The sequence below is a fragment of the Mus musculus genome, chromosome X, assembly GCF_000001635.26.
Source record: "Mus musculus strain C57BL/6J chromosome X, GRCm38.p6 C57BL/6J".
Classification (NCBI taxonomy): Eukaryota; Metazoa; Chordata; class Mammalia; order Rodentia; family Muridae; genus Mus; species Mus musculus.
In genome coordinates, this window is record NC_000086.7 from 10,251,307 (window position 1) to 10,267,396 (window position 16,090).

At 38.9% G+C, this 16,090-nt stretch overlaps 1 protein-coding gene across 2 annotated transcripts in view; it reads left to right on the top strand.

Moving 5' to 3' along the window:
- The first annotated feature begins 923 nt into the window (after positions 1-923).
- Otc (ornithine transcarbamylase) overlaps positions 924-16,090 on the top strand; it is a 68,795-nt gene continuing 53,628 nt past the window's right edge. The window contains exons 1-3 of one of the 2 annotated variants that reach the window (XM_011247449.3): positions 924-1,207; positions 13,490-13,628; positions 15,518-15,599. In XM_011247449.3, coding sequence (XP_011245751.1) covers positions 1,131-1,207; positions 13,490-13,628; positions 15,518-15,599 — 298 coding nt within the window. In that variant the 5' untranslated portion in view covers positions 924-1,130. The remainder of the gene's footprint in view (positions 1,208-13,489; positions 13,629-15,517; positions 15,600-16,090) is intronic. The other variant, NM_008769.4, reaches the window with a different exon arrangement.

The window sequence follows — 16,090 nt, forward strand, 5'->3', positions numbered from 1 at the left end:
TAAAGCAGCCATAGCTGACTTTCCAATGACTGTTACTAGTGGTATTCTATCAACTTCTAGCAAGTACTCATCAGGGTTTGCTAAGACACATGAATTGACAAGAGGAGGCACCTGCCTCCTCTCTACCTCCTCCCCTGTCTTCCACCCTTCTTGGCTTAAAGGTTTCCCTCCTCTGTGTTATGCAGGACATCCTTATCTGGACCTTTCATATGGGCTTGGACTAGGAATATTATTTACAAATGTGATCACCCTTGTTGAAATCTTAAGCTCTGCAAAGATGAGATCATTTCCTCTTTGGAAATTCTAGTCTCCCCTGATGTCTGACACAGATGAGAATTTAAAGCCAGTCCAGTTCAAGCTGTGGCTAAATGAACAAATGTGAAACTGTGGCCCTTGGTGACCTGAGGAGTTGCTGAGGTGGTGGGCATTCACTGGTACTTAATGGAAACTCACACCAGAATCAGTAAGTGCCTACCGACTTACTAAACACCTATTATGTGCTAGACAAAAAGGGAGCCTCAGGACTGAGATCTTTTTATTATAGCTCTACACCTCTCTAGCTTGCTGCCATGGAAACCCAACTTTGAATCCATCCCATTATTTATTTATTTATTATTATTTTTTTTCTTGGTGTGGAATGGATGGGAGTGCTAAGTAGGAAAGTGAAATCAACAGGAATACACAGGGCTGTCATAGCTCCATCTGGGGTTTTGTACTGTCAATTTCCATTTTCTGAATGAGTTATTTCAGTGTACCTTCACAGCAGCCCCAGCATGGCAGTGCCTTGCATATATTACATGCTCAATGGGTACTTGTCAACTGATTTTTATCCAAGCAAGTGACAGCATAAATACATTATGAAAAACGAAGAGGCTGGGCTCTGAAAGAGTTAGGATTCTTTCTTTCAAAAACAACCCTGGAGTTAGGCTTAAAGTTCAAGTGCCCCTGCACCCTGCCCTACTCTATCTCTAACAAGGCTGATCTGATAAGGTAGTGGAAGGGTGCTAAGACCTTTGCTCCCTCTCTGCAACTGAAAGCATTCTTAGCTTGCCAGTGGCCCCCACTGCCTGCCTGCCTGCCTGTGGAGCTCTCTAGACCACAGATTCCTCCTTCACTCTAGCAAAAAGAAGATGCTGTCTAATTTGAGGATCCTGCTCAACAATGCAGCTCTTAGAAAGGGTCACACTTCTGTGGTTCGACATTTTTGGTAAGTGACAGAGACTGGGATCTGGTCAGGAGTAAAAGTTGGAATCCTGTTCTGCAGGGGAATGTCCCTTTCAGCAAAATAAGTGTAGCACCACAGTTTACAGTTTGCATGAGGCAGCTGTCTCTAATTCTAGCTAGGTTTGCATCTCTCATTCATTCTGTAGTTGAATTTTACCATGCTAACCAAGGCAGGTACAACAGACTAAATACTCTTGCCATCTTCCATCTGTGTACATTCTAAATGAGGTACTGGCTGAAACTGATCTGTAAAATAACCTCCCTGGATTACTAAGGGAAGCTTCTCACTTTTAAGAAATATGTTTGTGATGGTGGTCCTGAGCTTTCTTGCTCTCAACTACCTGTTAGACCTAAGTTCACTGGACCTAGATGGAGTCTTTAACAGTGCCTTCTTTGGTGAGTATAAAGTTCTCAGAGGCAAGCATAGTATTATTCATGATATTGTAAATTAATCCCATGTTATCAGACTTAGCTAAGAACTCAAGTCCTCTAATCATGCATTTTCTTGTTTTGTAGGTAGGATAAGTAGAGCCCAGGGAGACTACAGGGTCTATCCATTAGTGCCAGCCACATCGTGTACATAAACTTTAAAGATCACCTGGAAAAAAAACACAACTCAGGCTTTAACAAACTATAGAAATGATTCTTAAGGTATAGTCTCACCCTGAGGTTTTGGAATCTACAGGCCTGGGCTCCCGGCTTAGCATTACTGATTTGCTGTGGGACCTTGAGCAAGTCACTAAACGTTTCTGCAATGTTTCTTCACCTACACAATGGATAGGGTATAAAATAGGGCGATTCAATCATATATTCAACAAATATTTATCAAGTTCCTATTTTGTTTCATTCACTAGACATCATGTTAAAATGCAATGGTAGATAAGGCACACTGAATAGTTTTATATCAACGTGATACAAGGTAGAGTCCTTGAGAGGAGGGAGTCTCAATTGAGAAAATGTCTCCAGAAAATTGGGCTATAGGCAGGCCTGTAGGGCATTTTCTTAATTAGTGATTGCTGGGGACTGTGGGTGGTGCCATCCCTGGACTTGTTGTTCTGGGTATTGTGAGAAAACAGATTGAACAAGTCATTGGGAACAAGCCAGTAAGTATCACTCTTCCTTGGCCTTTATATCAGTTCCTGCCTCCAGGTTCCTGCAATGTTTGAGTTCCAGTCCTGACTTCTTTCAATGATGAACAGCAATGTGGAAGCATGATCCAAATAAAGCCTGTCTTATCCAAGTTGCTTTGGCCATGGTGTTTCATCACAGCAATAGAAAGCCTAACTAGGCCATAAGATACTTCATTTCTCCAGCCACATGAAGTCACACTCCAGTGATAATCAATGAGATGATTTGTGCAAAACCCGAAAAATAACAGATGAGTGCTCCCTGTTTTGCATTCCACCTCACTGAGTAGCATCAGATAAAAGGGTCATTCCAATTTACTCCATAGCTTTTAACACAGAAAAATCACTAAATTGAAGATACTATGGTGAATAATCAAATTTAAAGCTTAGCCATATATCTCTTTTAGCATATATATATATATGTATATATATAATCTATTTTATTTTTTGTAATCATAGCACATTAAATTTTATAAGTAAAACCTCTGTCAAATAGTTGCCCTCTTTGATCAGTACTAATATTCTTGGTGTGTACCAGTCTCAGCACTGATATTTTCTTCTTGATATCTGCTAGCCAGATTGCATTTCTAAAAACCCTAGTTAGCTTTTTCTAAATGTAAATGGGATCTGGAGCAAAATCCAGCTTCGCTAGCCCAAATCTGTATTTAGCGTTTTTGAAAATATGAAAGCCACCTAGAGTTTTGAGAAACTCAATAGTATTTGTCCCATTAAAGCTAACACAATTCAATGGTTTATCTCTTTAACTTGAGGGAGTTGAGCACCAGCTGTTACTAAAGCACAGCTCGAGACGTGTCGGAATTAACTCATTGGGAACCTTTGCCAGTTCTCTCTGCTTTCTGGCCACCATGATGCGAGCTACTCTTGTTTGCCACATCTTTTCCAAAAGAATGAACTGAAATTTCTGAACGTCTAAAGAAAATGACTTTCTCTCTTAAATTGTTTATCTTGTTTAATTTCATTGCAATGATGCAGAAGCTATGAATAGACACTGCAATGGTTTTCATAGGGTCTTCTCATGTAGTGTGTGTATTTGGCATCCCTACTGCATTATTTAGGCATATTGTCTGCCATATAGATTTTCTACAAACTGCTGGTCTCCATCATGACCCTCAGACTTTGACAAGGCTCCTTCATGACAGAGAAAAGCCCCCTTGTCAACCCCGTTACACTTTTGCTTCACCCAAATTTGACTTTTCTCTCTTTTCCATCTCTGGAGGAAACTGGAGGATCCCTGCCACACAACATACCATCTAAATTTACCATTAGAGCTGGACAGGAAATGTGTGGTTAGGATTTGGCACTGCCACAAGAGCTGAGATTGAAGAGTTTTGTACCGTAATGTGCATAATAAAATAACAGCTGAGGTGAGGCCGAAGCCATCCACACAGACACTTGGATCAGTCAGTTTTAGTCTATTATTTTCTTTCTCCTCTTTTTCTTTTTATACAAAATCAATAAGATCAGACGTCAGGGATGGTGAAAACTGAATCGGCAGGCATGCCATCTCAGGCATGCGGTTGTGGAGCTTGGCTGGGTTGGGATAATAGCGTTCTGTGATTTGTTGCCTGTTAGGAAAACCACTTATAGCTTTTAAAGAAACCACTAAAAATCTCTTTCTTTGTCAGAGAAGACCAATTTATAAGTTCACTTCAATTTCATCTTCCAAATAGAAATTTCTTCAGAGAATATTGAACTAAGCCAGCCAATTCTGTGGAGGTTATAGATTGGAGCCGGAGGTGACTGGTTTTCAGGTATTTCATTCCAGACCTCCATAAAGGCTCACATAACTCATTATACTTCCTTCATTCCCCACCCCCCCACATCCACCCCCACACACGGACACTCAGGTGAAATGATTACAGACTGCCCATAGAGAAACAAGACTGAATGATCTTTGCGTTTTAATATCAAAAAAAATTTTAAATGCCTAAAACGTTTTTCCTAGTCTGACCTCAGAAAACCATACGAGGCATGGGACAAGACTGGAATGGAGATACTGGATCTCTTTGGGCAAACAGTGTATTTTTTCCCAACCTACCATTTACTAATTTAACTCAAATATTGGAAGCCATATATTTTCAGCACTCTTTTGTTTTAGTTAAGAAAAGTCTTGAGGCTTTTAATAATAGGTTCACACAAAGCTAGTCCTGATCTACATTCTTCAGTTCTCAAAGACTTTCCACAATTTGGCATATTGATGTTCTAAAATGTTCCAGAAATAATACTGAGATATCAACAATAATTTTTAGTACATATGGTATATAGCACCAATAGGGAAAGTTTCAAATAATTTTTGTTTAAAATATTTTAACTGCTAGTAAAAAAAAAAGTTTGTAAAATTGGAAAAGGACTTGAGGATTTCTGTTCACACCAATGGAATCCATTCAAGGGTTTTGTGAAAATAAAGTCCCTTGACTTCTTTCTATGTGCCTTTTAAAGAAAATGAAAGGGATTTAAAGTAGATATTGCAAATTCTCATGCCTATTAGCTTCATGGACATTTCGGAAGACAAAAGCATAAAGGACCATTGGCTTAGTTCCCTGGTTCAGCTTTTCAGATAAGAATGTGAGGTCAGAGCTGGCAAATGACCTTGTCAAGGTCATAGCTTATTACTGTGTTTGGGCTAAGCTGGAACTGCAATTCAGTTTAAAAAAAAATAGTTTTCCTACTTTGGCCCTTTGTTCCCTCCAAATTGATGAGGGTGGCCAAGCTATGAAAGTCTTATACCTTTTGTAGATAGAGCCAAAATATGTAAGTAGAAACAAAATAAAAAAAATCCACCCTAACTTTCACAATACTGGAACATAAAGAAGCACCAGTATTTTAGCCAGAAGACCCATTGGCTCTCTTTAAGGTTGGCAGATGCTAAAGTCTTTATCGCCAATTCTCTGTAGGCACCGGGGGGTCATTTACCACTCAAGTTTTTCCTGCTCTGGAAAAGTCAGTTTCTAACAGCACACATTTTACTCAAATCATGCAGTTTCTCTTCCAATGAAATATGATGATACCAGAGATCACATCCAAGTCTTCCCCCACCTCCTAAATAGCTTCTCAGAAGTGGAGAATGCAGACTGTAGTGATGAAAGGCTCTACTGTGCCAGTAGCCCATGCTCTCCCACTTATTAGATATTTAGGTAAAACTAACCTGTGACTCTTCACTTGGCGTCTTAGTATTTAGTGATTTGGGAGTAAGAAACCTCTGCATTTATTTTCTCACATGATGTAATGTAAGGAACTAATTGTGTTTTGCTGTGGCTCTAATTAGACTGAAAATTGGCTTTTAAATCTTACTTGATTTTTGCTTTGAATTTGGCACATGCTATTTGTATATATTTACATGGTACAATATCTCTAAATTCATGGATATATTGAGTAAATCCCAACTACAAGTAATTAGTACACACATCACCTTGATATCATTTATGGGAGACCTGTACATGATTCTCATTGGCCCCAGGATTGTATTCTCTCTGCTATATGTTAACAGAAGAGTAATAGTATGTACCTGTAGAGGTAACTCACTGGTAGGGGGCTTTCTGGCATATGAAAAGCCCTGGGGTCCCCAGTATTTCAGTAAGAGAAAATAAAATAAAATGTATTTCTACAAAAGAGGGAATAATAGGGTAGCTCAGGTCTGATTTGAGAGGTGAGTTCTTGTTTAATTTTAGTTTCTTCCTTATATAACCTAGTACAAGCAAGGTAAATACTTCATGAGGAAAATAAAAAGTGGTTTGTGTGGGGCTGGAGAATGGCTCAATGCTTAAGAGCCTGTACTGCTCTTGGAGAAGGTCTTGATTTTGGATCCTAGCACCCACATCTGTCAGTTTACAAACTTGTGTAACTCCAGCTCCAGGGGCTCCAGGGCCCCTAGTCCAAGCAGACAGCTGCGCTTCCAAGCACATATACCTCTCCACCACCCACACAAACAGAAATAAAGTAAATTACCTTTTAAAAAGAGTGATTTGTGCCTTGGTTTGGTTTCCATGAGCTAAAGTAGGCTGGGTCTGATTGGAAATGGAACTTAGTAACTTTATGCCAGCATTTTTAACTGGCTAATATGAATGGGGGTTTTATTACCCCAAACAGGACAATGTTTAATAAGGACTGGGAGAAAAGAGGTTTGTGTCAGAGTATCTTAATATGGCCTGGTTGTGGAGCTCTTGTAGTTTGCTGTAATTTTTATGAGCTTAGGAAAAGGGTGTGGCAATTTCATTTTGTAGCCAAGGCAAGTTCTATGAGTTGATAATAAACAGGATAGGAGTTAAACTGAGGCCATTGTGTTTGCTTTCCTTCTAATGATACATTTTCCTGGTTGGTTCTTGATATCTATGAAAAACACCTTTTTCCCAAGCTAACATTTCCTGCCCCACCTCCTGGATAGAATTAAGAAGCGTAATGAGTACTCTAATGGATTTGAATGGCATAAACAGTGGACTCTCTTTGTCAGTTGACTACATTTAATCTCTTTTCTAGTCAATAAGTCAAGCCCTCATATATTGGTGTCTTAAAATGTAACATGTCTATTTATCTACCCGTTTTGGCCTAGAGAACCATGGCAACTTATTTTTTTGAAGGGGCACGTGGGCCGCTATTACCATGCTTAAAATTCAGCCATCTTGGTGCTATGGCCATACATGGATCCCATCTGTTTTTCCCGTAAGTTTTTCCTAGGTCTAGGCAGTTGAAGAGGTATGTGTAGGATGTACAATTATAGTACTCTCATTTCTGAATACATGCCCGTTCATTGTTCTCAGTAGAACAAATGCTGTCACAGAGTAGCTGAGTCCTAGGGGTGGGGTTCAGCTTTAGCAATACCCTAGGCCATAATTAATTATTCTGCACGCCTCACAAGTCCTTGAGTTGAATCTACTTGAAATTGTAGAATAAACAATTGTCAGTGGGATTGGTGATTGAGCCTCTGTGTGAAAGACACTAATTATACAGCTGGAGCAACTCAGTGAAGAATAATGCATCGCTAGAAATGCAGAAAACAGTTGAAAGGAAAGAGCAAACTTGCCTATGAGGAAGTGGTCCTGACTACATACTTGATGTTAAGGGAGTTCTGAGAGACAATATACAGCCTTGAATGTGCAGAGGACAAACCATTAGAAGTTAATCTGGTCTTAGTAAAGAACATAAGAATTCACCAAATAATAGAAAAGAGGCTTGCTCTGTGTTGAAAGATGAATGGTAAAAAACCAAACACAATGTAAACTACTCTTGGTAGATGTTATGAAGAAACAAAGCATTGCACACACACGCACACACACACACACACACAAAGATACATCTGCTGTTGTGCTTTTGGGATTCTCTACACATCTATAGTGGAAAATAAGAGAGCTTTTAATGCTTTGGCAATGATTTTTTTAGACACTACAGCATAATAGTGATTTCTCTACTAATTATTAAGGTTAGTTTTGTCTTGTTTCAGATTTAGCAGTTATTTATAAGCTAACACTACCATGATGAGGCAGACAATGCCCTTTCATGTCTTATAAAGCTTAAGAGAATCTAACGCTGAGTTAAATCAGCCAGCCACAGAAGGACAGGTACTACATCATCTCACATACCCATCACATCTGAGATAGTCCCTGCTTGGGGAATCAGAGACTGTAACCATGGTTATGAGAGGCTGAAGAATATGAATATGATGTTTTAGTTATGGCACACAAACAAGTTCTGAACATTCTGTATGGTGCAGGAGTCGTAAATACTAAGATGATATTTTCCACTTCAACATTTGTGGAGACTAGATTTTCTTACTGCAAAACAAAGCCAAACAACAACACAAGGAGCCTTCAGTGGGGAAAGTGTATTAGCTCCTGGTTGTTTCTAGTACATTATTTGGGCAATGAGTCAGGGCAACATTATCAACTGCTGCTGTTGAGAATCTAGCATGTGTTGTAGAGAGAATCTGCTGTCCCTCACACTCCATGGGAAGAATTAATAGTTTCTGTTGTATATAAATTAAACATTAAAGGTTTTGACCAAAAGATAGTCAAACATGTTGTTTATCTGCCCTTGTACCTTTGTACTCAAATCTTCTGTCCGTGGAGAAATATCAATATCAGCATCTTACAATGAATCTCAGTGGCAGGACACTGACCCCAAGCCTTAACATGAGCTTTTGACTTTTGACATATACAAGAACAAATATGAGGAAGAGCTGGAGGACCTACAACCTTCCTTCCTTCCTTCCTTCCTTCCTTCCTTCCTTCCTTCCTTCCTTCCTTCCTTTCTTTCTCTCTCTCTCTTTCTTTCTTTCTTCCTTTCTCTCTCTCTCTCTCTCTCTCTCTCTTTCTTATTTAAAAAGGAGTAATAAGATCTAGAAGTTAGACGTTTTAAGTCACTAAAAGGCATTGGTACTCAAGGTTTTTTTTTTTTTTTTGCGGGGGAGGGTTGTCATAAAAATTTAAGGTCGTTGAAAACAAACTATCCTTTTCATTTTGTGAAACTCAACCAGAACAATACAATTCAAAGATCTATGGTTATATTATATATTATTATTGTTATGATGATGATGATGCTCCCAGAGGCTAGAAGAGGGTGCCAGATGCCCTGAAACTGGGGTTATAGATGTTTGGGATTGAATCTGTTTCTTCTGGACGCCCATCCAGCTGAGCCACCACTGCAGCCCCGCCCCGCTCTACGGCTTTGTTGTTGTCTGTTTTAGTGCAACTGTAACTTCTGTGAATGGGCAGAGGTTGGAGAATCCTTCAGAGGATGGTAGGAAGAGCAAGGGTAGTGAATCCTTTAAGGATACAGGTTAAAAAACCCAGCTTTTGTGGATTCCAAAAATAACTAGAATCCTGAGTTTGAACACCAGGCCAAAATGAAGGCCTTAAAATGAGCCCATGACTTAGTTTTCCTGTTGTTGATGAATGTGAATCTAGCAGCTATAGTGATATTTCCTATATTTCCTGAAACACAGGGAGTAGAGTTTTCCAACCTAATATTTCTCCCTTTAAAATAATGTTGGAGGAAGTCTCAAGCCATATAATGGTAATGTGTTATCATAACACATGGAGTCCAAAGAGTTTATCACCTGCAGTCATACATTGTTTAGATTATATTCCAGGAGAAAATGTATTTTCAAAACTCCCCCAACTATGAAGTGGCGAAGATTAAGCTGCCACACCTCTATTCAAAGACAGATTTAGAACACTTATTTTTTTCCATTTTTATTAGGTATTTAGCTCATTTACATTTCCAATGCCAAACCAAAAGTCCCCCATACCCACCCCCCCACTCCCCTACCCACCCACTCCCCCTTTTTGGCCCTGGCGTTCCCCTGTACTGGGGCATATAAAGTTTGCAAGTCCAATGGGCCTCTCTTTGCAGTGATGGCCGACTAGGCCATCTTTTGATACATATGCAGCTAGAGACAAGAGCTCTGGGGGTACTGGTTAGTTCATAATGTTGTTGCACCTATAGGGTTGCGGTTCCCTTTAGCTCCTTGAGAGCCCCATATGAAAGCTGCAGTTGACCTTGGAAATGCACAATTAGTCAAAGACTTTTCAACAGCACCAGTGCATATATATGCCAAGTGTTTCTTAATGTGACCATTAATTAGTATTATCAGAACCAAACTGGCCATCCTCTGTAACTAAACAAGGCCTCAACAATATATTTCAATACCAAGCATAATATTTAAGCAGAAATAATTGTAGAACAACCAAGACATATTCATTTAAAAATTAAAAATTGAAAACTTCCTATATACTAATTATTTTGGTAGCTTGGAAAAAGACTGTCTCTCTTAAAGTAACAATGGTTGCATTTTTATAACAATATAAAATAATATTAATAAACAAATAATAATGATAATTAATAATATTTTTACATTTTAATTTTTCTATACTTGGTTGGACACCAACCCAGCCACAAAACCTCTGACCCACACCTTGTCCAGCCTGCAGAGTGAACTGGGACTGGAACCCAATACAAATCATCATCAGAGAGACTTTATTCAGCAACTGACGGGAGCAGGTGCTGAGTCCCACGACCTGGTCATCAGAGTCCTGCAGAGGCAGGGCTCTTGGAGTCCTGCAGAGGTAAAGAAGGAAGGATTAGAGGAGCCAGAGAGTTCAGGGACACTGCAAGAACGTAACCCACAGACAACTGACAGGACTCAAGTGGGCTCACAGAGATCAGAGAGCCTGGATGGATCTGACCTAGGTCCTCTGTATAGATGTTATGGTTGTGTAGCTTGGTGTTCTTGTGGTGCCTGAGTGTATACCACACACATTCAGAAGCTTGTAGAGGTCAGAACATCAGATTCCCTGGAACTGGAGTTACAGGCAATATGAGCTATCGTATGTATACTGGGAACCAACCCTGAGTCCTCTACAAAAACACTGAACACTAATAACCACTCAGTCATCTCTCTCGCTCCACACTGAAAGTTACCTAAAACTTTGAAGATGGCTGCTTTAAAGAAATTCTCTTCTGTAGAGTGTATTATTTGTATTATTCATGTATTTCTTAAAGTTGAAGACAGTCTTACATCTCTAAAATTTTGTTCCACACAAAAATTGAAAAGATGAATTTCTTTCTATATGTAGTGAAATACATCATTTGTATCTCATTAGTACAGCCAAATCATTAGCCAACTCCCCCACAAACTCTCAATCCTGTCATGTGATCTGAATAAAACATATACTCACTTATTGAACTTAGACAAACAAGTCAACTCTGCTAGACAGTTATTTAGTGAAATTTGTCCAAGTTATCATAGATTATGAAGGAGAATTAACAACTTGAGTGAATTTGTGATTTTCATACCTATGACCATGTCATATTGCAAAAATGTTTACATAAATCTCAATGGAATATACCCAAATTAGTTTTGTATGATTGAATTCAAGTATGATCATTTTGTAGCAGTTAGTATGATCCTTGTAAAATTTAATGTTTAATAGATATGCTAAATCAATTTTCCTATGGTTTCTCAGTCTTTCTAATTAGTATTCACCTCCCCTAGTGTGATACGCATCAGTTACTATTAAATATAGATAACACCATGACACTGGGAACAATTTAATAAAAGCTGCTCATTTCATACATTTCATACAGTGATTACCTCAAGTAACAGGTATTACAAATGTGACAGAATGCTAAGAAATTCTATTCCTGTCTTGGTTTGTACCCAGGCCAAGCCAGTACTGACATTGCTCTCAGTGATTCAAGCTAGGAGTCAGAATCCCCAAAACAGACTTGCAAAGCAGATAGACAAGAATCAGTTTTATAAAAAAAAATAAGAATCAGTTAAATAATATATACATTATCACTTACATATTATAAAATGGGTTACAGAAACCAAGCCAAGGGGTGACGATTAACAGGGAGGTTTATATATATGTATGTATATGTGTGTGTGTGTGTGTGTATGTGTGTGTGTGTGTGTGTGTGTGTGAATACAGTCATCTTGACAGACATTAGTCACCAAACGCAGGATAAGAAATAACCTAAGTGTACATCAACAGATGGATTGATTGAGATGTGCAACATATACACACATATACACACACTGAAATGAGGAAATTCTTGTCTTTGGAACAACACAGATTAACCTAGAATACTACATAGTAAGTGAAATAAGCCGTGAACAGGAGAAACATCTGACTTGCATATGAAATGTGATCTTGAACTTAGAAACGGAGAGTAGAACAGTGATTATTAAGATGAGATGGAAGAGTGAGAGATGTTAGTCAAAGGGTAATAAGTTAGGCAGGAAGAATAAAATAATAGGTGCTAACTAGTTTACTGTTTTAAATGCAAATTAATTCTTTAATAGAATGGACCTTACTCTTTTTTTTATTTTGAATTTTTTTATTACGTATTTTCCTCAATTACATTTCCAATGCTATCCCAAAAGTCCCCCATACCCCCCCCCACTCCCCTATCCACCCATTCCCACTTTTTGGCCCTGGCGTTCCCCTGTACTGGGGCGTATAAAGTTTGCATGATGGACCTTACTCTTGTCAGGTGAAGCATTATGAACATTTCTCATGGGCCAGTGTGGAAAAAGAAAAAGAAAAAGAAAAAGAACTGGTATCATGGCATTGTTTCTGACCATGGCAAGTGATGTCCTGGATAGGGGAAAAGACCTTACTGGGGTGGTGGAGGCTAGATAAAGATAAATCTTTAGTATCCTGGGAAATGGTTTTATCTCCATCAAAAACTGTTCTGGGAGAGTCTCTCTAAAGGATTCCCATACAACATAAACAGACCCTCAAACACCTACACCAATACTAAAACAACTAGAAAACAGTTAGATTTGCTCTCGAATTGACCTCACTTTGAGGAACTGAAGTAAAGGAAACAGAGCCAACAGGTCCTGGATTGTCTTCCCCCAATAAAGGAGATCAGTAGGAATCAGATATGAGCTGAAGGCAAAAGGTGTCAACTTGCAACGAATTTGCCAAGCTTAAGAAATCACTACCATCGTTACATTATTACTGTTTATTATTTTACTCTCATTCTTGGGATACAAAAAAATAACCATAGAACTTTAAAACATCTTTCTGCATGACACTAGAAAATCTACAGGGCTGGCTGTATTTTCACCCACTGACAAAAGGCATACAAGTCTTCACAAAGAGATATGACAGGAATAGGGGTAAATGACACACTTTTCTGCTGTGCATTATAATGCTTGCTTGCACCGATTTCAAAAACAGTACGTAAGCTCTACATAATGCATATTATGCTGAGCACTGGTTCACATGATGTAAATAAGTATATTTTCACAATGACACTATAAAACTACTATACTCTTTTTGTTGATGAGAAACAGCTACACAGAGAGGTTGGGTAACAAGCTTAAGGCTGCATGATTTAGTCAGTGGCAAAGTTGTCCAGCCAGCTATACAAGTGTGTCAGAATTCGAATTCTTTCCACAAAGCCTTTTTTTTTCCTCTCAAACTTAAAAGTCATTGCATATATAAAATGGAAACCAGGACTATACTAGTTTTATTAATGCTTTGCAAAGAGACATGCTGCACTATGTGGTTTGCTTTGTTTGATTCCAAGACTAGGCCAATGGACTACCCCACAGCATTGTTCTTGTTTTATACCTACTGTCCTCTTCTTACTTCCCCTTTCTTTTGTAGGTGTGGGAAGCCAGTCCAAAGTCAAGTACAGCTGAAAGGCCGTGACCTCCTCACCTTGAAGAACTTCACAGGAGAGGAGATTCAGTACATGCTATGGCTCTCTGCAGATCTGAAATTCAGGATCAAGCAGAAAGGAGAAGTATGCGATATTTGCCTTTTCTTCTCTTCCATTGCAAACCAAGGGCCCTTTTGGAGGCAGCTTTCCAAAAGCAGAGGGAAAAGAGAGCAGATTAAAATTCCCGAATTGTAGCTAAGTAATGAAACCTCACAGGCAAGGTAATTGCTTAGCACTGAGTGTCCAGGCATATAAACAAGCATAAAAAGCAGTTATTCAATGACAAGTCCTTGTAATTTTTCTTTCAGCCTAATGCTTATATGCATTAGTAACTAGATCTGAAACTGAGATATCATTTGTCTAGAAATATTTTATATTTATATGTCCCTTTTCTCTCTGTGTTTTCTATCAGCTAAAACTGAAAGATAATGTTATTGTTTTAGCAATGCAACTCTGTTCTGAATATATATCAGGTATGTTCATCATTAGGATGATATTCATAATGGTGAAATTATGTTTAAAAAACATTCCAATTATAAAGAGACAAGTAAATTCTAGTCAAATAGGGGAAGAAATTAAGTGCAGTGCATAGCCATGGGCACTGTTCTGCATTTTGAGCAATTTATGTTTCAAAATGCTAATGCAGTGGCTTCATTTAGAATGCTTAATTGTGAAAGCAGATTTGTAGTCCAAATTTGTTCAAATGTTGCTTGTTTGTTTGTTTGTTTGTTTGTTTATGAGACTGGGTCTCACTCTGTAGCTTTTGCCTGACCTGGAACTCTATATGTAAATCAGGCTGGCCTCAAACTCACAGAGATCAATCTGTCTCTGCCTCTCCAGTGCCGGGATGTGTCACTTTGCATGGCTCAAAGTGTTTGTTTGTTTGTTTGTTTGTTTGTTTGAAAATTTGGTCACAGGCTGAGGAAGTTTGGTGTGATTCTGACTTTCTTTTTTTTCCATTTTTTATTAGGTATTTAGCTCATTTACATTTCCAATGCTATACCAAAAGTCCCCCTTACCCACCCCCCCCACTCCCCTACCCACCTACTCCCCCTTTTTGGCCCTGGCATTCCCCTGTACTGGGGCATATAAAGTTTGCAAGTCCAATGGGCCTCTCTTTGCAGTTGGCTAGCTCTCCAAGTACCAAAGAGACGAGGAGATGCTCCAACTTGGGCTGATGTTCTTGTAGAACACCTGAAATGGAGGAAAAGGCATCCTTAGGTCACAGACCATTGCCCTTTAATGCTTTGCTGCCTGGAGATCAGAAGATAATAATACATCCTAGGCAGAAGTCCGATAATACATGAGGATGGAGGAAGAGCTTCACCCAACACTCAAGCTCCCAGAGAGATTTCAAATGACTTTCAGGAACAAAGCCTTTATGTTCTCTCATGAGGGAGACTAAGAAACATGAAGCTAAAAACTGAGGCTCATCAGAGTCCTAAGTAGGACTCATAGTGTCCCATGTAGGACAAAGTAGGATCTTACTAGTTGGGAAAGTCCTTCTGAATCAAAAATCTTCATCACTGAAAATTTAATGAGGATTTCAATAGACTTAAATAAGAGAATGGCTCCAGTGTGAAGTCTTATGCTTTGGAACAAGCTCCCAAATTGATGCCACTAACCAGTAATGCTGTATCTCAAGCAGAGTGGCACTCATATGTAACCCTAGACCTTCAGAGGTGGAGAGTTCAGGAGTTCAAAGCCTGCCTCTGCTACACAGGAAGTTCAAGGCTAGCCTGGGCTACATGAGAAACCTGTCTCCAAAAATAATATTCATTTCTAATTTCATGCTAATAATCTGTGTATAGTAAATTTGAAGCACCTTTAAATTAGTTTTAAACAATATTGTCACTCCTTATCCATAAGTAGTAGTTAATTGATTTGTATTTTTATTAGCATTTTGAAAAATAATGCTTGATGTTGGATAGTGTACCTTGCATTTTAATCCTATTTTTGTCTTTGGTTTTCAGTATTTACCTTTATTGCAAGGGAAATCCTTAGGAATGATTTTTGAGAAAAGAAGTACTCGAACAAGACTGTCCACAGAAACAGGTGAGTCTACTGACAAGCTCACACTTGTGTTGAAGAGCTGGCCAGAGGATGGAGACTTGGAAGGCTTAACTTGGTGGGGAGTTTTGTGTGTTGCTTTAGCAACCACAGAGAGCAAGCGTTTTGCTGGAAGCCGCAGTACAGAGGTGTCTTTCAATTCATGTAAAAAAAAAAAAAAAACTATATGCAGAAAAATCAGCTTCATCTGTAGGAAGCCTGTGAAGACTTGACTAGAAACTTCAGACATTGCTTCACATTGATGGCAAAATGTAACTGGACATGAATCCTGAGGCCCTAAACTCATTGGGGAAATATACCTACTTTTACTCATGAATTTTCCCTCTGTGCCAATACTGTTAGATGGTAGGAACTGAACCTCTTCTGCATTAGGCAGCCTTATGTGATTCGGGGTTTATGTTGTAGCTATCAGGCCTCCTTTCCCTCTTACCAGTAACACCTAAGTTCTGGTAGATATTAAAATCTCTCAGTAGCTA